Below are 25,002 nucleotides of genomic sequence, written 5' to 3' on the forward strand. Positions count from 1 at the left end.
TACAGGTTCCTTGTGACCCAGTGAGTCTGTAACCACAGTGACTATCCCAGCCTTAAAGAATTGTACTTTGTTAATAGGAGATACTTTTTTCCATTCATAAGAAGAAAAAAAAATCTCTGCTACTTTTTGCTCTGGCCTATTTCTCCAGTCTAGATTGAAAAGAAGAATGTCATGGTAGAGCTGTCGGGGAGCAGATACCATATTGACTAGGGCCCTGTATGCCAGGTCAGGGAGTTGAGATTTTATCTTGTGGGCAGCAGGGAGCCATTAAAAGATTTTGAGCAGGAAAGATGTAAAAAAAAAATAGGACTTGATTTGGTACATGTTTGGTATAAAAGTACAATGCTAAGATATATTAAGAGAGTGTTACAATTCTGTTCTCAGCATGAATATTACTGGAAAATTCATCTCTCCTAGCTGTCTAGTTCAGCCTTTATAGCATGCAGCTTTCAGAGCCAGCTGTAAGAGTTCCACAGTAAAAGAACAAAGTAAGAACTGATCACGTGGATGCAATTATGAAAAAAGGGGCATTTTAGTGATGACGATCAGAATACTGGTGGCCCAGGAAATCATTTTAAAGGGTGTCTGTAAAGTTATTTGTTATTTTGAGCTTTGTGAAACCATTTCTGTTATATAATTGCCTTAAGGTTTAAGTGCTTCTTGCAAAAGATAATTTATGCATCTTGAATTCACATGCAAATGCTTTAACAGTCTATACTCTTGAAAATGAATGCTGAAAATTACTCTAAATAAGTAATTGTCCAAAGCTTATAAAGCACTAATCATTTTTATATATTATCATAGTGCCTATTATTTTATTGTTTTCAACTACAGTTTTACTTAGCTAACAGATATTTGAAATTTTGACTTGCATATTTTGATAAAGAATATCATTTGCCTACTTTGAAAATTTAATGTCACCAAGCATGTTTTAAGGAAGTCATATTAAGAAAAAAATTTTCAGTATTTCAGGAAATAAAGAAAAGTATTTTAAAATTGAGCAACTAGGGATTCTATCATGAATATTGCATACTTGGTTTCTCTAAACAGAGAGAAAGCAGGTGATGAGAACAGAGGCTTCACTGCAGTGGTTTCTACATAATCATGGTATTAGGTGTTCTAAGAATCAACAGTATCATGGTGATGGCAGTTTGCACATAGAGAGCTGTCATCTTGCTTACTGCAACAGAGTGACACATTTATATGTACCTTGTGGAAATATGATTCACTTTGTGATGATGACATTGATATTTCAAAATGTCTTGTTTTAATTAACTTTCACATGACTTTAGACCAATACATACTTTTTAAAACACCTGGCTTTCTTATTCGGTTTGTTTTTAGAGATGGATGTAAGTTTCATATAGGGTTATTTCCCAGAAGAAATGGGGTTGCTTTTGTGTCTGGTTCATCTGTAGATAAGATACTAGCTGATCTCTGAGCACAGCTAGTTTTCGTACAGGAAGTAGAAATCTTTGGCAACAGAGAAGAGAAGACTTATTTTTCTACCTTCTCTATGAAACCTCAGCCTCACAGGATTATGAGTTAAGAGACAAATCAACACAGTCTTGACTATTTCATTCAACTTTTCTCTGTGTTTGGTTTTATTGGGTGGGTTCCTTAGACACACCCATATGAGTTTGTCTACATTGATTCAATTTCACTTTGTCACCTATACCTGAGCCTATACAAATTAAAAGCCAAGACTATTCAGTAATAGTCTTGTAGAGTCGCTCTTTAAAATTTCTAGGGTCTAGGAGAAGTCATTGGGGAAGAAAAGCCCCAAATCAGCTGAAATACTTGGTTAGTATTTTTCAATAGAAGAATGGACTGTAGCTTGCTTGGATTAGGAGAATGTTAAGTGGACAGATTTGCATGAGGTAAATGCAAAGCTGCTCCCTGTTGTGGAGAGAGAAGCAGCAGGCTAAAAGGCAGTTTTTCTTGTTTGCAAATCTGTTTTAAAACTGTTCTTTCCTCTGGGACTCAGATCCAGCTTTACAGCTGAAGTTGCCTTAGCATAAGGACTTGTCCCTGGTCACCTCCAGCTGCCTTACACTGAGTCCAGCTTCCTCTAGTAGGAGCTGCTTCCCTGCTCTGAATTCCTGGCGCAGCTGAATGTTTCAGTGCCAAAGATACATTCTAATGTGTGATCATTTCTTGTTTCATTTTTCAGTGCACACACACACACACACGAGAGAGAGAGAGAGAGAGAGAGAGAGAGAGAGAGAGAGAGAGAGACAGAGAGAGACAGAGAGACAGAGAGAGACAGAGAGAGAGACAGAGAGAGAGACAGAGAGAGAGACAGAGAAAGCTCTTCAGAGAGAAATCTTTTACAAATCTACCTCAAATCCATTGTAATCATTACCTTTGTTATCATTATCATTATTAAACTGTCCCGTACCTGTCACCAGAATGCCATAACTGTTCAGACAGTTGTAGGAAACTTTAAAGGTAGGCACTGATTAAAGATAAGGTTTTGTTAGATTTTTTCCCTATTATTTTTATTAGTGGGCTACATTAAGAAAATAGAACCTAGTGACATGGCAGTTTGGAATAAAAGAAGTAAGATGATAATGTTGTGCTTCTTGGAGCATAATAATTAACATGGTACATGGAAATGTCATTTGGCCCATTAGTACTGGATTATTTCAGAAATACCTTTATGTGCTCACTGATTCACATTATAGTAATTCTTGTTTTATAATCTTAAGGTCTTTTAAGACCTAAATGGCATTCTTGCATATTGTTACCATTGCCATGGAATCACCACTAAGAGTGAGTCTCATCTGTATAATTAATGTATGTTATTAACCTCTTACAGGAATGGAAAAGGACTCCTCTAGTCCATTTGTCTTTGTTGGTAACCATTACTTTTTTTTTTTTTTTTTTTTTTTTTTTTGGTTTTTCGAGACAGGGTTTCTCTGTGTAGCTTTGCGCCTTTCCTGGAGCTCACTTGGTAGCCCAGGCTGGCCTCGAACTCACAGAGATCCGCCTGGCTCTGCCTCCTAAGTGCTGGGATCAAAGGCATGCGCCACCTCCGCCCGGCTACCATTACTTTTTATAGCCATTTCAGTTGGATAGTGGGATGGACAGAAAGGGGTCTTTTCTGACTTATTCTGCACACTTAAAATGAAGGCAGGAAAGGGATTCTGTGGTCACTGAGTGTTGGTGTGTGTGCTAACCACCTGCCATGCCCTTTCCATCCTCATGGTGAGGTTCATGGTGTAGTTCCCATCTTTGTGGATGCAAGTCAGAAAACACATTTATTGGGTGATTTGGTCAGGTTTTATTTTCTGTATTGAAAGGGCAGAAAACACAAAGGAAGGAAGGTAAACCTTCAGCAGATTTTAAAATCATATATTAATCATATGATTTAATCTTGTTTATTTTTTTTGAGACAGTGTCTCTATATGTAGCCTTGACTGTCCTACAACTCACTCTTTTGACCAGGTTGGCCTCAAACTCACAGAGATCCGCCTGCTTCTGCCTCCCGAGTGCTGGGACTAAAGGTGCAACACTACTCTCATTGTTTATTTTTTTTTTACGTTTATTTACTTATTGTTTGTATGTACACATGTATTTGCTACCCAGTAACTACTATTCAGATGAAGTGTTTTTAGAATTGAGTTGAAGAAATTATTTGGGCTGGCAAGATGTCTCAGTGAATAAAGGTGCTTGCTATATAAGCCTGATGATCTGGGTTCAATCCCTGGAACCCACTTAAAAATGGAAGGAAAGAATTGACTCCTAAAAAGTTGTCCTCTGACCTCCACACATGCACCATGGCATCTATACTCTCCACTAACTAATAATAATTTAAAAGAGAAAATTACTTATTAATGACTGCTTTCTGGTTTGTTTTGTTGTTGTTTTTCCACACCTTGGAAGTAGAAAATTTTCTTAGCATAGAGAAATGAAAATCAAATCTAAACGCTATTAAAATTAAATCAAAATCCATGAGATGACTTAGCAAGTGAAGGAATTTGCCACCAACCAAGCCTGATAATCTGAGTTTGATCTGCAGAGCCACATGGTAAAAGGAGAGAACTTAAGCTCACAAGTTATCCTGTGACCTCCAAATGTACACACACACATGTACAATAAATAAGGAAAAGAAGTAATTTGGAGATGTTATGCAAAGTAGCAGCAATCCAGTATCTCTCTGTGACTGTGTTTTTCTCCCTCGTTTACAGGACAGGCCTTTGTGCTCTGGCCTCCCTTACCAAATTCGATGTTCGCAGCAGTCCACGTGCTGTAGTAATTTACATTGCTCTTGTTTAGCACACTTTCTTACCTGTGCAAGTGGGCCTATAAGGAATCTTTTTTGTAAAGCTCTGAAGAAGCAGATACCCAGTTATTCTAAGCTATACTTTCCTGCAGAGCCATACAATTTAATTTAATGCAACTCCTATCCAGCACAAATCAAAACAGTGATTCCACAGTTTCCTGAAGTATTCAAACATTCTAAAACCCACCTTGATATGTTTTTCATTTTAATAGGCTATTCTCATTGATCATCCTTTTGAGTTTGCATAGGAACAAATAGCCTTCCTCATTTCCCTGCAGGGTTGTTGGATCTTTGGGAAATTTTTCAGAACTCCCAGGCTTTAATTTTTAGCCAGGAGCTTGCAAGAGCTACTTAATAAGATTCGACCTACTAAGCTTGTTCTCCTGCTGACTGCAAATCCCTCAGAGGTCATTATTTTGCAAATGGATTTAGATCACATTCTGAAGTTATTACAAAGAGGAGCACTCCACAAACTAGAAAGCACCAAGCACCATAGTAAAGGGGTACTTAGACTGGGAATTTTACTTTTAGAGAGCATTTCTGATCCTATTTTTTTTTTAAAGACAGTGTCTTGCTATTCAGCCTTAGCTGACTTAATACTTTGTAGCCCAAGGTGGCTTTGAAACCATGACCAAACCCCCCCCCCCCCCCCCCCCGCTTCAGCCTTCCAAGTATTCAACCTACAAGCTATTCCACCATGCCCAACTCATTCTTGATACTTGTTATTCACCTTTCAAACATGAAAGTTAGGGGCTGGACAGATGGCTAAGCTGTTAGTGGGTGTACTGCCCTTCCACAGGACCCAAGTTTGTTTACCAGCACCCATAAAGGACGGCTCACACTGTCTCCAACTCCAGCTTCAGGGAACCCAATGCCTTCTTTTGGCTCCCAGGGTGCTACACTTATGAATAAACACCCACACAGAAATCTACACACACACACACACACACACACACACACACACACACACCATACTTTAAAATAAAATACATCTTTCAAAGAACCATATAAGTCAACCCTGCTATTAAAAAAACCAGTGTGTGGAGTTAATATACATAAAGGATATATTTAGTGTTTTATTCCTCTAATACAATGGTTCTAAACCTTCTTAATGCTAGAACCCTTTAATATCGTTCCTCGTGTTGTGGTAACCCCCAACCATTAAATTATTTTATTTGCTACTTCATAACTCTAATTTTGCTACTGTTATGAGTCATTAATATCTGATATGCACATGGTATTAGGGGTATCAACCTACAAGTTGAGAACCACTGCTCTAATAAATGAATGATCTTTAAAAAAAAAAGCTCTCTGCTGATTTCTCTTAATGATAGTCCTTATTAAGATTAAAATATAATTTGTTTTTCTCAAATCTGTCTGAGCAGTATTTTCTTTATTTAAATGATGCACATCTGTTCGTTATGAAAATTCAGTTAAACATCTGTCCACTCAGACTTCATTGCTTTATGGATCTTTTCTTGAGATCTTTTGAAATGTCCAGTACATTATTGTTATCTGCAGTTATCCTGCTGTGTGATAGCACTTCAGAATTTCTCATGCCTTTTAATCTCTTCCTGTTCTGCTCATCTTCTGTGAGATTGTGCAGTACCTCTCTTTCTATGCCTGACTTATTTCACTTAACATATGATCTCCACAAATGGCAGAATTTTACCTTTTGATAGCCAAATAGTATTCCATTGTGTGTGTGTGTGTGTGTGTGTGTGTGTGTGTGTGTGTGTATGTGTGTGTGTGTTTTCCATGATTTCTTCATCTTGTCTTCAGTTGATAAGCACTAAAGTTATACCCATTTTTTTCACTATTGTGAATTGTGTTGCAATAAACATTGGAGTGCAGATGTTACTTAAGTATTTCTGGTTTCATTTCCTTTTGATGTACATTTGGTAGTAAAATTGCTAGACCATAATGATAGTTCTATTTTAAAATTTTATTTATTATTATGTGTATAATGTGTGTGTTTATGATATGGGGGTGGCTCCAAGGTGCACATTTGAAGGTCAGAAGACAACCTTCAGGAGGCAGTTCTTGCCTTCCAGCACAAGCCCAATGATGGAAATTTATATCATCAAGTTTTCATTTCCAGAACTTCTGCTAGAGGAAACATCTTGATGGACTATTTTTAATTTTTTGAAGAGCATCCACGGTGTTTTCTGTAATAGTTGTACTGATTTATATTTACCAGTTGTGTATTGGAGTTCTCCATTCTTCACATTCTCTGTATTTCTTGTTATCATATGTCTTTGTGATAACCATTCTTACTAGAGGGGAATGATATCTCAATTTGCTTTAGATTTTCATGTGCCTGGTAACTAGTAATGTTGATCATTTTTATATACTTATTGAACAGTTCTTTGTCTTCTGAGAAACACCTTTAGCTATAACTTGAGTATTTGGGTTTAATTATGGGAAATTGTACAGTTCTATATATAATCTTAATATTATCAATCCCTCTTCAGATGTATAGTTTATACATATTTTATCCTATTCTATAGGTTGTCTCATTTTCATTTCCCCAAGCATTGTATAGAAGCTTCTTCGTGTGATAGAATCCTCTTTGTCCGTTTCTGATTTTGTTCTTTTACTTTTAGGTTCTTATCCATAAAAAACCTAAAAATCTGCAGCTACTCCATTATCCTGAACATGTTCCCTATGGGTGCTTATAGTCATTTCATAATTTCAGATATTATATTTAAGTCATTAATCTGTTTTAGTTGTTTTTGTTTTGTTTTCGAAACTAATGAGTGATAGAGGTCTGTTTCATTCTTCTACATATGCATACAAAGTTTTCTCAGCATTATTTATTGAAAAAGCTATTCTCCAATGTTTATAACATTTTTGTAGAAAACTAAGTAGCTTTTGGTATGTAGATTTACTTCTAGGCTCTCTCTTGTGTTTCATGGACCTTGTGTCTCTGTTCATACTTAGCTTTATTTTAAGGTAAAACAATGTAGTACCTTTAACTATTTTTTTCTCATTTGCTTTGGATTCTGGGGCGAGGCAGGCATGTTTGTATGGTTCTATACAAAGTTTTGCCATTTTTTTCTAGTTCTGGAAAGAATGTCATTGATATTTTGAGGGATACTGCACTAAAAGAGCAGGCCATTTTGGTACTACAGGATTCTTTTAAATTTAACAAACTGTGTATTTCATCTGCGCATATGTATGTATGCCATGTATATGCCTGGTGCCGTGACATTCAGAAGAGGGCACAATATTCCATCTGTAAGCCACCATATACATCTTAGGAATCAAACTCTGGTCCTCTACAAGAGGAGTAAGTGTCCTTAACCATTGCTCCAGCCCCAAATTTGGACATTTTGAGAATTGTAGCTAGAGTTTTCCTGCCTTGCCCACAGTCAGGACAAATGTTTGTCACCCGCCAGTCCCACAGCTGCTCAGGCCCAACCAAGTAAACACAGAGACTTATATTGCTTTCAAACTGTATGGCCGTGGCAGGCTTCTTGCTAACTGTTCTTATAGCTTAAATTAATCCATTTCCATAAATCTATATCTTGCCACGTGGCTCGTGGCTTACCGGCATCTTCACATGCAGCTTGTCCTGGCGGCAGCTGGCAGTGACTCTTTCTGCCTTCCTGTTCTTTCTTTTCTCCTCTCTGTTAGTCCCGCCTATACTTCCTGCCTAGCCACTGGCCAATCAGTGTTTTATTTATTGACCAATCAGAGCAACACATTTGCCATACAGAACATCCCACAGCAAACAATAGTTGTTCTTTCAATCTGTGAATGTATTATAACTTTCCATTTTTATTTAGGTATATTTCTTTAGTTTTTTCATCCTTGTTTTCTACTTCTAATTGTAGATGGCATCACCCTTGTCATAGTTAAGATTACTATTGCTATGATGAATCACCATGACCAAAGCAACTTGGGAAGGAAGGGTTTTGTTTGGCTTACACTTCCACACTTCCACATCATTGTTGATCATCAAATGAAGTCAGGACATGAATTCAAATAATGAATTCAAATAGGGCAGGAACCTGAAGGCAGGAGCTGATGCAGAGGGCATGGAGAGGTGCTGCTTACTGGCTTGCTCACATGGCTTGCACTGCCTGCTTTCTGATAGAACCCAGGACCACTAACCCAGAGAAGGCACTGCCCACCATAGGTAGGGGCCTCCCACATCAGTCACTAACCAAGAAAATGCCCTACAGACCTTCCTATAGCCTTATCTTATGGAGACATTTTCTTAACTGGGGTTTCCTCCTCTCAGATGACTATAGCTTGTGTCAAGTTGACAAAACAACAACAAAACCAACCATTTTGGTTAATTTATTTCAGCTATTTTATTTGTTTTGTTTATCTACAGATAATGACAATTTGACTTCCTGTATCCAGTCTCTTGCCTATCTGTTTTCTAGGATTGAAAAGGGGTGATAAAAATGGGTCTCCTTATATTGTTGAAGCTATCTAAGAGTTTTCCCATTCGGGATAATGTTATCTGTTGTTTTATAATATATGGACTTTATGTTGTTGAACATGTTCTTCCTTTGCCTAATGGTCAATATTTTTACTGTGGAGGAATGTTGACTTGTCTCTCATGTATTTTCTGCAATAACTGAGATGATCTTATGATTTTTTCTTTCATTCCATGGTTGTTGTGATTCCTGGTTGTTGATTTGCATTTGTGGAACCCTACTTGTTTCTTTGTGAGGGTCGCATTTGATCATGGTCAAAGGTCAATAACCTTGCTTAATGTGCTGTTAGATTTATTCAATTTGTTAGTAACTTGTTGTTGAATTCTATATCTGTATTTATTAGGAATATCAACCTATAGTGTTCCTTTGTTTGTGTGTGTGTGTGTGTGTACTTGGCACTTGTCTCATTTATCTGGTTTTGCTACTCCTGGCCTTACTGAACATATTTGGATGAGTTTTCTTCAGTTTTGGGAGTGTATTAACATGAATTGGTATTTGTTCCTTTTAAATGATTTGTGAGATTCATTAGTGAATCCATCTGGTCATGGAAACTGATGAAAGTTTTTCCTTGTTGTTTGGTTATTTTGAAATAGGATCTCACTTTGTAGCCCTGGCTGGCATAGGGCTCACTCTGTAGACCAGGCTGACCTTGAATTTACAGAGATCCACCTGCCTCTGCCTCTGCCTCTGCCTCTGTCTCCTAGGTACTGGGATTAAAGGTGTGTACCACCACAGGACACTTTTTATAAGTTGATCATTCATAGGTCTGTGCAGGTTTACTTTTTCTTCTTCATGATTCCATTTTGGTAACTTACACGTACCAAGGAATTCATTCTCTTTTCTAGCTCATCAAATTATTAGAATATGTAATTATTCACAAATACATTCCAAGGATAAGTTACATTTCTGGGATGTCCATGATAATATTTCCCTTTTCATCTAAGTTAATCAATTTCTGTCTTTCCTCTAATTTTGCTAAGGATTTTTCAGTTCTGTTTCCTTTAGAAAACTAGCTCCTCATTTTATGGATCTAATATGCATGTATATTTATCTTGCTTTGTCACAGCTCTCAACAAGTTTCTTTCATTTTATGCTTTGCTGTCCAAGGTTAGGGATGAATGAGGCCTTTGAATCATGTAATTTTTATATAATGATGAAAATAACCCATTAACCTCTGTAAAGGGGGAGCTTGTTTTTAATTTTCCTTTATTTCTTACTTATTTTTAGTGTGTTTTGTTTTTATTGAGACAGCAACTCTCTGTGTATTCCTGGCTGTCCTTGACCTTACTATGTTGAACATGCTGACCTTGAACTCAGAGAATCACCTGCCTCTACATCCTGATGGCTGGAATTAAATGTGGTATGCACCATCAGGCCCAGTTGTGGGTTTTGTTTTGTTTCTTAGAAATTTTCAATCTTTTTTGAAAATTACAAAATTTTGAAATTTTGTTATATAGGCTGCCCATGCTCCCACCAAGAGCCAACGAACATCTAATAAAACCTCCAACACCCAGCTGTGTTTTAAAAATTTAATAGGGTGACTAATCCATTGCATGGCACATGTTCTTAGAACTAACCAGAAGATACACAATAACCAGTACAAAGCTGTAAGTGAAGTATCAACTAAAACATGGTATCTAGGTCCCCATTGACAGGCCTACTGTTATTCTAGTTTTTATTGATGAAGAACTGTGGGGGGAAAGCAATATGTTGTCATGTTTGTGACGTTAACCTAAGGTAAATTAAAGTGCCCATGAAATACTCTGGAATATAAAAATGACATCAAGAAATTTTGTTGTAACAATATGAGGCAATAAGAAAAAAATTGTCCTGTATACAAAGTTAAGCATAATTTGCGTTTCTTTTCAAATGGTTGCTAATTACCATGTGTACTTTTTTGATTTTTTAAGACAGGGTTTCTCTATGTATCCCTAGTCATCCTGGAACTCTCTCTGTAGACCAGGCTGGCTTTAAACTCAGAAATTTGCCTGATTCTGCCTCCGGAGTGCTGGCATTAAAGGCGTGTGCCACTATGTCCAGCCCTATGTACTTTTAAGTCATTTTCTGTCATGCAATTTCACAAGGTCCATTTTCATTATCTCTCTCTCTTTTTTGTAGTGCTGTGGATTACAGCACTGCAGCCATTTCATCCTGCTGCAGACAGAAATGAAAATATAAAAGACGACAAAACAGTTTCCTGGAAACCAACATTTGAGGAGAACAGTAAATACAAAGTATAATTCATCTGTAGTCCTAATTTGGGGGAGAATTTATATTCTTCTATATTAGTAAAACACACAGAGGCCGATCTTATTCCTGGTAATTGATCCCAGATGAAAAAGAACTCTGAAAATGAAAGAATGTATTTTGCCCTGGTTTTCTGGTCATTTGTTATCAGAAGAAACCCTACAATAGAGCTTCATTCATATGCACATTCTCATCGGATCTTCGAGCAAGAGCATAATTATGCTAACAGGACTGGTAGACCTTTTCATCATTTTACAAAAATAAAACCAATAGAATTTAATTTATTGAATTGAAGTGTTTAGTTATTTGGACACACAAGAGTGTAATTTTATGTGCCTATGTCTTTGTTACAAAGATCTCTCTTTAGTCTTACTTCAGCTTAAGCACTGTTTTGTCTTTCTTAAATAGTTTTTTTTAAGATTTTTTTTTTTTTTTTTTTTTTTTGGTTTTTCGAGACAGGGTTTCTCTGTGTAGTTTTGTGCCTTTCCTGGAACTCGCTTTGGAGACCAGGCTGGCTTCGAACTCACAGAGATCCGCCTGCCTCTGCCTCCTGAGCGCTGGGATTAAAGGCGTGCGCCACCACCGCCCGGCTTTTCTCTTTTTCTTTTTTCTTTTCTTTTCTTTTATTTTATTAAGATTTTAAAACTTTATGTGTATAAGTGTTTTTCCTGTGTTAATGTATGTACATCACATGTGTGCCTGGTGCTTAGAAAGGCCAGAAGAGTACATTGGATCTCCTGGAACTGGAGTTGTGTATAACTGTAAACCACCATGTGTATGCTAGAAATGGAACCTAGGCCATCTGTAAAAGCAAACAGAGCTTTTAACTGCAGAGCCATTCCCCTAGCTACACTATTTTGTCTTTTTTTTAACCCTCTTTTGTCTTCTTCCTTCCCCTTCTTCCATTCCAAGTCTTGAAAATTGGATTTATCAGGCTGGGGAGATGGCTTATTTGGTTAAAACAAAAATCTGCTTTATAATTATCAGGAGGCACAATGCACACTTACTAACCCTAGATTGTCAGAGATAAGTAGATCTCTGGAGCTTAGTGGTCAGGCAGTCTGATGAGCTATAGGTCCAGTAAGAGAACCTGTTTCAAAATAATTACATAGAGAATAATCATGTAAAACACCCAATATCAGCTTCTACCTTTCACATGCACATGCACCCATAGGCACATGTGCACACATGAACATGAACATGCACACACAATACACAAACACACACACACACACACACACACACACACACACACGTCTCCTTTCCTCATTTTATTACTTACTGTTTCTGCCCTAGTAGGCAAGTGCTGACCTGTCATATTTTTCCTCTGAGTCTTCTATTTTTTAGGTAGATACAGTGCCAGAATTAACCCTTTTTTGAGTTTATACAAACTTCAAAGCAGCTTCAAAGGTTTCATCATATGATATTTCACTTTACACAGATTTTTTCATCACATATGTATAGGTCATCTGCTGTAATCTAGGCCTTATACCAATAACTGTCCTTAATTATCTCTTAGTTCAATGAGGATTTTTTTTGCATTAAAAATACTCCCTTTATCATGAATTAATACATTTTCTTGGCTACAGAGCACAATGTGTTGATTCCCTTTTCTTCAACTTCTTCCTTACCATGCTTTGAACTCAGTAATAATGAAGTTTAGTTTCCTCAAATATAGCTTTGGAGAGAACATCAAAGCTGTGGATATAATAATTAGTCCTGGAAATTGAGATCACTGATGGAAGAGAAGCCAATCTAGGGAATATAGGTAGTTATCCTGTCACCCCATGGGTATAATTTATATTTTAAAATTCCATTTACTTATCTTATAAAAGAGCTGAAACTCTGATTTTAATCTATTCACGATTTTCAATAGGCTGGAGAATAATTGACATACACAAATCAGACCTGCTTAAATAACCTGCACATTTTAAATCCAGAAAATTAATTATCATTAGAAGATGGCTCAAGATTAGATGAATGACCCTTGCTAGTGACAGTAATTGCTAAACTAATTGGAGGATTAGGCCGCTGAAAATGCGCTGGAAGGTAGAAGGGGAAAAGAGGTCATCAGGAGCATTGAAGAGAAAGGAAAATATGTTCAAAATATGATTATGGAACTTGCTGAAAAAAATCATGTTTCAGGGATGTTAATGATGTTTTGTTGTTGTTCACACATAAATCTATTAACTGTTTTTATTTTCTGTGTTCTGTACTTCCTGCTTTGAAAATGTCATAGTTGTAGTAAGCAAAATCTATTGAGAAATGTTAGCTTATATCAGGATGTATGTCCTTGATATAACACATATGTGTGAAAGGTGATGGTAGTTCTTGCTACCCAGATTTAACATTACCAGTTTTGTAGGAACCACTTCAGTAGACAATTTTGCTCTCCTTAGATCCAAAAGAATCTATGCAGCCTACCTAAAAATACGTTGTGGGAGCTAAATGTGTAAAAAGGACATTTACAGTCTACATGGTAGTTCTCAAAGCTTCCTATCCTACCTAGATACAAACTCAAATGTAACACTGTCACCTTTCAGTGACACGATAGCTTAAACTACAAGAGCATGGGGAGTAGGGTGGGTGAATGAGAGCCCTGTTATTATGGCCTCTGTTTGCCAAATTACTTATTTTAATTATGAAGGTATTTAATCTTGGTGTGTCAGTTTTAATGCTGGAGATGTGCTTATAGAGCCTGGCTGAAAAATACACACAGAAATAATAAGCTCTGTTGTTTGAGGTCATGGTTCCTGGTGGCACAGCTATAAGCCATAGCCCTATTGGCCTCAGTTTAGAGCAGCTACTCTTCTAACCCAAGTCTCCTTTAACCAGGCTCCAACACCAGCAGGCCAAAGATACAGTACAGTCTCCGCACTTTGCCATTGTGACTGAAGCAACACAGAGCAGAGCTACTTCTTTAGACTCTAAAAAAGAGAATAGCAATTTACACTAGTCGCAAATTTTGTGTTCTGGGGCAATGTTTCTGGCACACAATTGGATATTGGTTTAAATATTAAGGCAACTCCAGGTAGTTAAAAGGGAGGTTTATTTTGTGGGGTAACTCACAAATGAAGGGATAGGTTACAGGGTCTGGGAAAGGTATAGCACAGTCCAGAGGTGTTCTCTGGAGAACTCTGCTCAGTCCACCTCCCGCGTCCAGGATCCAGGAACCAAGAGAGCTGGCCCATCCGCATCTCGGGTCTTCAGGGTTCCTCTCTCAGCCCTGCCTTGTAGGCGTGACAGTTACTGAAGCCTCAATGGGGGTGGTATTTGCAGGTCAAAGCTGGAATGGCTACCCACTCCATCTGGATCTTGGGATTATTTGTATGAATCCAGGATTACCCATTGTGCCATACAATGTCTATATTGAGACTTTATCTGACCTGGTAGGAGCACCATACCCTTACCATCTTTGGCTGTAAGAATTCCCAAATATATTCTATTGATGTATTAGGGTTTTTAAGTGATTTCTTCACATTTGCTATTTTAATCTCCAAATAATTATTATCTACTTCTTAATAATTTTAAAAAAGTGGGTTTTTAAAAAAGAACTGTTAGATGTTAGTCTTGGATATGTATGTTCTCTAAATGTCAATCCCTCGGTCCTTGGCCAAAATATGATAATAACATAGATAACATAGATATGATGTTTAATATTCACCATAAAGAAACAAATCTTGAACTTGTAAGGGAATCAAATAGGAATCATGAACAGAGAAGGTATTAGAGACCGATTATTTCATGAACTAAATATTACTTATATGACAAAATGTATATGAGCATGAGAAGTAAACAACATTTAAGAGAAATCAATGCATTAAAAGTTATGAGGTCCAAAGTACCTTTTATTTTATACTCATTAAGTGATTTCATAGGAACCATGCAAAGAATATAGGACATATGTTAATTCATATACTCATTCTGATAGCAGATATTTATCTACTGCCTTTTAAATATAGAGCACAGCTATTGCTGCCTTCATTCAGTGCCTCTTTTGTGTCAAGTCCACTTTGGTACCTTCTTTCAGGGCACCAGTGAAGAGGCATCCACAATCAAAGTAAATTTGTTCCTTGATGTCCTTCCCACCAGGTCTCCTCAAAATAGGACTTTCTTGGCTTGGGCCAAATACAATTTCTATTATTTATATTGCTTATATGTACTGAATAGATGCAACTGTACCCTTGTCTTCTTTATTAGACTCTTTTACATAGACTGGGATGTTAAATGTTTCCACATTTTAATAGAATCAAGCTTCTTCTGCCTACTCATTCTAACACAGGATAAAAATGACAGTGTCACACACAGAGAACAGAACACTCCTTTGGTTGCTTCAACATGTTTTTTTTTCTTCTTTTTTTTTTGGCCTCATTTTCTTCTCTGCTGAGTTTTTGAGTCCAAATTTAGTAGGGATGACTAAGAAATTGCCAGGATGTGACAGAGCATTCAGTTCATTGAGTCCTTCCTTGCCATTTTCCAATAGTTGTAACAATTGCCAAGACTTCCTCTTAGCGTTGTAGGTGCCACATTATTCTTAACAGCTGTTAAATCACTCATCCAAGATCTGTCCATGCAATGACAACCTCCTTATAAATATAACTGATTTTATTCTGTGGTATAAAGGAAATTCCCTGCAGACGTTCTGGAAGCTGATATTCTAAAATAAGTCATGTAATTTTCAATATTTAGTTTCAATAACTAATCAGTGCTCCACTAATCAACTAGTCTACCATGAGCTTGGGGGATGCAGCAGGATAGATTTGGAAATACAACAAGTTCATAGCTACCGTGCATGGATATAAGTCACAGGCCATGCCATTGACCTAGATAGAGCCTTTTGGTGTCAATATAGATATAATCAGCTTTGATTGGGAGAAATCCTGTGTAATTCAAAGAGGAATTGTATTTAAAATATTCCTTAAGGGATGAAAAGAAAACTAGGAGACAGAGAAAGAGAAGGATGAGTTACTAAACAAGTGAATGGCATTTGGAAAGACACGCGTGGTTCAGTGGTAGAGGGCCAAAGAGTGATGGTGATTGAATAGTGGAGGACTTCAAAGGAAATGCCCAGTCATTAGTTGCTTATATTATATGCAAGGTGAAATTATCCAGAGTTCATGAGGAAGGGAACTAATGGGAGAAATCCACAGAGCCTGCTTAAAGGGCAAAGGAATTTATTAGGGGAGAAAAACTCATTGTACAGAACAGAATTGTTGCAGGTTCTGGAACGCTGGGGCATAGTCTCAGGTGGTTCCAGCTGTCCCAGTCAGTCCTGCATCCAAGCCCACAGGAGAGAGAAGAGAGCTGTATATGTGCATCTCAGGTCTTAAGGGTAGCCAAGAGGTCATGCCCCAGAGGCATGTATTTTAAGGTCATAAGCAGGTAGAACAGTTACCTGCTATGTCTCTAGGGCTGGGCTTTGGGGTCATAGAACAGATATCCACTACATCTCCCCCTTTTGTCTAAATAAGAAAGTTCTAATTTAATATAAAACTATATATAATAGGAATGATTCTCAAGTATTGTCCAGGAGAGGGGAAAAGTAATAACCTAAATAAAAACAGAAATACAACCAGCAAGAACAACATCAAACAAGAGACATATATTAAAATCCAGAGATGTCCACAACATAGGTAAGTGGTATGTTAAAGAGATTATTCCAAAAGCTATCCTATCCTGAAGAATCTGAATCTAGTACATAACATGTTCTAGCTAAGATACAAGAAGATTGTAACTGTAACTATTAGTCTTCAACCCCATCAAAGACCTGAGAAAGAATATAATAATACCTGAGAAAATGGGAAGTGCACACAAGCAACTTACAGAAATCTTTTGAAAATAGACAGAGACAGCTGGCAGCCTAGACAGTCACCTAAAGTTTCTCGGCACTGTTGGAGCATCCAATTTGACTACAGGCCTAGAATATCTGACAGACCATTTTCAGAAGCAGGAATTTTTAAAGACCATCTTACCCTGTCTTGGCAAGGTTCAGTACTTGCTTTTCTTTGTGTCCTGCTCATCTGGAAAGGACAGCATTCATATTGTCAGCAGTCAAAGCAAGGACAGTTCTTTGCCCAGCAGTCATTTTGTGCCAAGAGGAAGTCAAACATTCAAATAGAGTGTCTTAGAAGCCCAACATTCTCTCGAGAGTAGATCAGTGCTTCCAGGAGAAACCGTGTCTCATGTCAACAGAATTTTCAGTTATCAAAACATTTAAATGCCATATTCTCTAGGTCCATGAAGTGTTTGCAAATTACCTGTCCATCCGACCTATGTATCTGTAAATCTGGAGAACCTAACTAACATAACTATAGAAATGACAAGCATGGTGACTATAAGTCTGTAAGTCTTATCTACCTAAATAACCTAAGGACTAAGGCTTTATATAAATGAGATAAACAGTCTGTAAGCAAATGTACAGTAAAAGGAAAATGATTTCAAAATTGTGACAATACACAAAAAATCTTAAACAGAGGTAGAAATGTATAGTGCAATATGCAATATAACAACAATCTTTAATATTTATCAATATACAAGTATATTAAACAGAGGTAGAACAATAGTAGGACAAATACAATTTTATATTTATATCAATATATAAAATATTTCAAACAGAAGTATGAACATGTGTACAATATGACGATTATAGTTTTGAATTTGTATCAATATACAAATTATCTTAAATAGGAATATAAAAATAGTTTACATTTGTATCAATATATAAGAATCCATATTAGTACAAATTAACTAGGTTGATAGTTTGCTAAATTAGTTTACCAGTAGATACAATAATCTACTTTAATATCCTCTACCTATCTAAGGGTAGCCGAGAGACCATGCCCTAGGGGCGTGTATTTCAAAGTCATAAGCAGGTAGAGCAATTACCTACTACATCTCTATGGCTATGCTTCTTTGTCATAGAACAGATATCCACTACAGGGAACCTTACTTTAAGAAAACAAATACATCAGGAGAAAAGGAAGACCAATTATGAGATCCTTACAACAGTCTGCTGAAGAGGTCCTAAAGTCATATACTTGCTATAAGTATGGAAGGTGAAGGCTATGGCATCATGAAATAGCATGTGGATGAATGTAAACATCCCCTGGGTTTAAATGTGAGAAACTGCATCTTGGTAGATTTCAGATACTAAAAGAAGAATGGAAGGCAGAAGTGGAAGATGGAATAAGTGCTGACCTGTGCTTCAGCTATTATTCTTTATTTCTGTGTTGAATTCTTTCCTATCTTTCAAGACTCAGATATAATGACCTCTTATGTCTATGAACATGTCCTTAGTGTCCCTGTCAGAATTAAGTCTGACTTCCCCCTGTCTTCGCAGACATTACATATCTTTTTATGGACTTTCTTTTTGTACTTATGGCAGCACATACATCTCATGCTCTAGACATTTGCCTAACTTGATCATCTGCATCATTCAACATATTTCTTTACAAATGATTTCTGAATTTTTATTAAAGGAAAATCTACTTTTCAAGGATGAATACTTTATCCAAGTAATGATTTAATTCACAAAGAACTCCAGAAATTTTCCTCATCACTAGAGAAAATGTAGAGATTTTTTTTATCAAATGTCTTTGTAGACATACTTTGGCTTTCTCTGTGTTGAGAAATCCCACAAAGAGAAATTTTCAGAACCCATAAATAGAACTCTTTTAAGTTTCTGCCATGTGACAGTTGCCCCAGAAGTACATTTCTGCTTTAGTAGGTTGAATTTGCATGAATCCTGGGAGATCTATGGTGTGCACTTAGACTGAATGAAATAACCCCCAAAGATGCTCTGACCAAATGCATTCTGCAGAGAAAATATGGACATCAAGCATATTACTGAATGAGGCAGGGTTTAATAAAAAAGAAAAGAAAATTACTTGCATGCTTTCCTTTCTGAGAAATGCTGACAAATATGTTCCCCTTCACTAAAGTAAGTTTTAGAACATTTCAGATGTTGTTGCTCAGCTGGTATGTATGCTGAAAATGATACTAAATATGAAAATGAAGTAAAAAAGAAACACAGAGACACAGTTTAGAAAAGACCACTGGCTAGAAAATAGGCACAACAAAACAGGGTTTGTAAACATTAGGCAAAATTATCAACTGTTGTTCCTGATAACATCTCAGCAAATTACGGGGAAAAATCTTATAACATCATTTCTTTGTAGAACTACTTTAGAAATCTAGATAACCAGCACTATGGTACTGCTTTAAGACTCAGGCAACTAGTAACCATAATATATGATAACCTGAGAATCTATTAAAAGATAACCTGAGAATGTATTAAAAGTAGTCACATGGCTGGTGAGATAGCTCAGCAGGCAGACACTTTGCACATAAAGCCTAAATTCAGTCCCTGAAATGTAAGTAAAAGTGAAAGGAGAGAATAGATTTGTTTTCTGACCTCCACATCTGAGACATACACATCACACATCACACACACACACACACACACACACACACACACACACACACACACACACACACACGATAATAGTATAAAAAGAAATGCAAAACTAAATGTTAATTTTCTTTTATCTATTGTTGAGTGGAACAAAGCTACTATAGCAGCTTTGTGCTCCTCGTTCGCTCCCTTTGCTCTTGATTTAGTCCAGCATACACTCATGTGGCTTGTCCAAATCTTTCCATTGCTTACTGCAAAGAACCAATCACTGATCAACAGCATTTTTACTTTGGGTGTTCTCTTAAAATGTCACATAAATTGCTACATTTAGTCTTTTGGTTTCTAGTGATAATAACTTGTTCTATTCAAATAGAATACCCTTCATACAAGCTTTAACAAAGTATTATCTAAACTCCTGAATGGTATGTTCTATCTATTCTACTTGAAATTCACATCCTTATAAATATTGACTTTTTTGTTTATTTACTTTTGTTGCAGGAACATTTCACACCTGAGTGCAAATTCAAAGAATCAGTGTTTGAAAATTATTATGTGACATACTCATCAATGATCTACCGTCAGCAGCAATCAGGCCGAGGGTGGTATCTGGGCCTGAACAAAGAAGGAGAGATCATGAAAGGCAACCATGTGAAGAAGAACAAGCCCGCAGCACATTTTCTGCCCAAACCACTGAAAGGTAAATTTGATAGCCTATGGACTATGGATTCTGCTATGAAAACCACTAATTTCATTAAGTCTTGTTCATGCTTTTGGGTGTAAAACGTAATTCTTCCATATTAGGGCATCTGCCCATAAATTTTCAAGCATTTCACAGCACTAAAAACCATCATGACCAAAATGTAAAAACCATGCCAACATTCAAACACTGACAGTAGCATCTACTCTCATTTTAGTTTATCCATAGTAACACCTTTCTTAGAGGGAAGTACCTAAATTACAAACTCAAGACAGCTAAGGACCCTAAATTATGCCAAAATGGCTTGTAGAGATTAACCATGGAGCTTAGAATGTGTACATATTTAACCTTTATTGGAAAACTCCTTGGTCAATATAGCCTTAAGAATTTTCATTCTTAGTTTTTTTTTAGATTAATAGGGAAATAAAGGAGAGAAAACTCTTAGGTTTTCTATTGCTGTAATAAAACACCGTAGCCTAAGACTACTTGGGGAGGAAAGGGTTTATTTAATCTTATACTTCCACATCACAGTCCATCATCAATGGAAGTCAGTACAGGAACTTAAACAGGGCAGGAATCTGGAGGCAGGAGCTGATGCAGAGGGTGTGGAGAGGTGCTGCTTACTGGCTTGCTCCTCATGGCTTGCCCAGCCTGCTTTCTTACAGCACCAAGGACCACCAGCTCAGCCTATTTCTCATAGCACCCAGAACCACTAGCCCAGGGTGGCACTGCCCACAGTGGTCTGGATCCTCCTATATCAGTCATCATTCAAGGAAATGCCCCCACAAGTTTGCCTGTCCAGTTTAGTGGGGGCATTTTCTTAGCTGAGGTCTTTTCTTTCTAAATGACTCTTCCTTGTGTCAAATTGACATAAAACTAGCCAGCATAATTGACTCCTTATCAACTTGATACACAAATACATCACAACTAAACTAGAACCTTTCCTTTCTTATTTGTCCCCATGATGGCATGTTAATATTAGTATCACAGTATAAAACATTCCAAATTTTTTTAAGTTCCATGGTCTTTAAATTTTCAAACATTTTTAAAGTTCAATCTCTTCAAAACATCCAACATCTCTTTCAAGTACAAAGTTTCTCTGAAATATATAAAGTCTCTAAAATCCCAACCTCTCTCTAATATAAAGTCTTTTAACTGTGAGCTTTTGTAAAATAAAAAACAAATTATATACTTTCTTACTATAAGAAGGAACAACCGTAGGATAGTCTCAATCAAATCAATGCAAAACAAATATTAAACAATGTGAAAAGTTCAGTGTTAGATGTTCGGAACACATTTATGATGTGCTCCAAAGTGCCCTGGGAGCAGCACTTCTCGAAGCCTTGCTATTCACAGCACACACAACCTGTTTTCTAGGCTCAATTCTGCTCTTCTCCATAGCTGGTGCTCTTCTTGATGGTTATCCCATGTTACTAGCATCTCCAAAATGTTGGGATCTCTATTCCACCTTGGCTGCACCTTCACCAATAGCCTCTCTTGGGCTCTTCTTTTTAGGGACTCTTACCCTGCACATGGTGTCAATCCTCAATGTTTCTCAATGACTCCTTCAATCCTGGGGCTTCTACTTCAATTGAAACTACACATTCACACAATGCGAAACCTTAGCTTCTCTCTATGAACCCTTCATGCCTTCAAAACTAGTAACACGTGGTAAACACACATCATCAATTTTGGTTGACGGCACAAGGTACAGCCTTGGCCACCTTTGGATCATAGCTCTGTGTGCTGACCCTAAGGAAACACTTCTCAGAAGATTTTGCCTCAGCAATGCTAGTATCTTCTTAATTACATCTGATTCTTTAGCCCCAGTTGACAGGTATCAATTGTCCCAACAAAGCAAAAGCATTACTTTGGTGGGTCTTAATTTAAACTATCAAATGGTTCATAGAGTCTTTAGGGGACACTCAAAACTTCCCTCTGAAACTTCATAAGACAGGACTCTATCATCTGCACTGATCTCAGGTCTATATTCTTTGTTCCCACAACAACTCACTAAGTTCTAAACAATCAATGGCTTTTCCAGCCCAACATTCCAAAGTTCACAGTCCTCCCCAAAACATGCTCAAGTCTGTCACAGCAATACCTAATGATCTGCTGCCAATTTCTGTTTAGTAAGGATTACTATTGCTGAGATAAAACACCATTACCAAAAGCAACTTGGGGAGGAAAGGGTTTATTTCACTTCCACTTCCACATCACAACCCATCATTAAAGGAGGTTGAGGCAGGAACCTAGAGGCAAGAATTAAAGCTAAGGTCATAGAGAAATACTGTTTTGTGGTTTGTTCAGCCTGCTTTCTGATAGCACCCACGACCACCAGCTCAGTGGTGACACCAGCCACACACCCTCCCACATCAATCAAGAAAATGGTACTATAGGAAGCCTACAGTCCAGTCTCCTGGAGGCATTTTCTTAATGAAGGTTTCCTCTTCCAAAATAACTCTAGCTTGTGTCAAGTTGACACAAAACTAGTCAGAATAGATATAAAAAGAAACTGGGAAATAGCAATATTAGCAGGGAGACATAGCGAAGAGACAGACAATAGAAATAAAATAGAAGAGATTGTCCACCTGAGATTACAGTAGAGGCTTAAAAGTACTACCCATCCCCTTACACATCACACATGCACACATGTTGAAATAAGTGCCATGTTGTGTTTTAAAACTCATTTTCTGGGCCAAAATATCTGAGTTCAAGTTGCAGGTTCATTTTATAGTAACTGGGTGGTTGGATTGTATTTATTGGTTTGTTTGTTTGCTTGCTTGTTGTTTGTTTTGAAACAGAGTCTCACCTGTGTATCTGGTACTTTCTTGTCCCAGTTGGCCTCAAATTCATGATCTTCCTTCCTCAACCTCCAAAAATGCCAGCATTATAAGCATTGCCACTGTGCCCTGCTGTTAATTGAATGATCTTGTAATGTTGCTTACCTACATGTGCCTCATGATCATCAGTAAAATATAAGTAAGAGAATTCGATGGGCTGCTTAATGATACCAGAGCAGCCTAGGCTACAGTGAGAGCCTGTCTCTAATAAAAATGAGTTTATTATATCATAGCCTTTTTACAAGGACAAAAATGCAGTGATGCATATGGTGAACTTAATATCTAACACACTGTATTTCACACATATATGCTAGTACTATGATTTATAGCCCAATAATAATAGCTGTTACCATTTATTGTTCTAAAAATCATAATAATGCTTTTAATCTTAAATAGTTTCATTTCAAGTATGACAGAAATCAATGTTTTAAAATGTGTAAATTTTTAACATTAAGTTTCACAGTATGTTATAGATTATATTTAAACTTCTGAGAGCTTTATTAAATGTGTTTCCATTATTCCTTGCATATAAAACTGTAAGTGATAGAAGTTAGGTATTAAAATACGTTATGAATTACTATATGAGGACTAGAATTCATTTAATCTAGTCTCATCCATGCTGCTAAGTACTTGTGTGTTTGTCTTAAGGCATAGAAACTTAGACACCAAAGCAAAATTTTTCTTTGTGTTTTTTGTCTTTGTTTCTTTCCAATTATCAAAATTAAATCTTTTGATAAATAAAAGCTACTTATTGTGTATAAAATATTACAAAATATGTATACACTGTAGAATGTCTAATTTGAGATGATGAGCATGAGCTTTACTTCCTGGAATTAGAAGTTTTAAAATAAGAACACTTAGGATATATTGTAGAAAATTGGAACAGTGCAATGCATTATTGTGCCCCTTTAAAGGCCTTTTCCACCATCTCTGTGCTTTTCAGTGGCCATGTATAAGGAGCCGTCTCTGCACGATCTCACGGAGTTCTCCCGATCTGGAAGTGGGACCCCGACCAAGAGCAGAAGCGTCTCCGGTGTGCTGAATGGAGGCAAATCCATGAGCCACAATGAATCAACGTAGCCAGTGAGGGCAAAACGAGGGCTCTATAACAGAACCTTACCTCCAGGTGCTGTTGAATTCTTCTAGCAGTCCTTCATCCAAAAGTTCAAACTTATCAGTGAGGTTTACCAAACATACAGGCAGAGTTCCCTATTCTATCTGCCGTTACACCTTGTTATCAACCATATTAAAGCCCCATAATTTAGATTGAGCTTGTGCAAAAGAATGCCAAGCATTATCATTGAACTAAATCTGGAAGAAGGACTGCCAAATTTTCTCATGATCTCACCTATACTTTGGGGATAACACAGCAAAAAATATTTCACAGCACTAACGCTGGTCAATTTGCATCCCAACTAAGAAAATTTAAAAGACCACAATTATACTTTAAAAAAAAACACACAACAAAATAAAATTAACTGCTTAAATGTTTTGTAGGGGCAAACAAATTCTGTGAACCGTGTTGTTTTCTTGGCTTCATGTTTTCTATCTATGCTTGATTCAAATGTACTCTTTAATATAGTGAAACTGTATGATTTCTGAAATTCAATGGTTCTATTGACTCACTTAATCCAAATCAACCAAATTCAGGGTTGAATCTGAATTGGCATCTCAGGCTCAAGGTGACAGTATTCTTAGGATTTTTTCTCTCTCTCCCTCACCCTCCCCACCTCTCTTCCTCCTCTGCCCCACTTTCTCTCTCTTTATCTCCCTTAATTTTTTGTTGTTGATTAGAACTGTAGCATTCTGGTCAAGTTCTTGTGCTGTACTTTGTGCGTAGAAATTGAGTTGTACAGTCAACCCCAGTCAGTAAAGATAAGTTGAGACAAGATTATCCTCAAGTGTAGAGTTCTCTCAATTCCATTCGTGTATCACATTAATCTATTGTTGTGGAACTGTGGAACAGTGCTGTTGTCTTTTGTGTTGTTCACATACGAACTGTCTCATCTGTACATGTACAAGTCCTCCCGTCATTGTATTTGGCACGTGAACATTGTATT

General features: G+C 37.0%; 1 protein-coding gene across 3 annotated transcripts in view; it reads left to right on the forward strand.

The window, feature by feature from the left end:
• Fgf13 (fibroblast growth factor 13) overlaps nucleotides 1-24,403 on the forward strand; it is a 497,128-nt gene extending 472,725 nt beyond the window's left edge. For all 3 annotated transcript variants that reach the window (XM_015987384.3, XM_042268835.2, XM_006993891.4), the window contains 2 exons: nucleotides 19,901-20,099; nucleotides 23,886-24,403. In XM_015987384.3, the coding sequence (XP_015842870.1) occupies nucleotides 19,901-20,099; nucleotides 23,886-24,022 (336 nt within the window). In that variant the 3' untranslated portion in view covers nucleotides 24,023-24,403. The remainder of the gene's footprint in view (nucleotides 1-19,900; nucleotides 20,100-23,885) is intronic.
• Nucleotides 24,404-25,002: the final 599 nt, after the last annotated feature.

Source organism: Peromyscus maniculatus, chromosome X (genome assembly GCF_049852395.1).
Source record: "Peromyscus maniculatus bairdii isolate BWxNUB_F1_BW_parent chromosome X, HU_Pman_BW_mat_3.1, whole genome shotgun sequence".
Classification (NCBI taxonomy): Eukaryota; Metazoa; Chordata; class Mammalia; order Rodentia; family Cricetidae; genus Peromyscus; species Peromyscus maniculatus.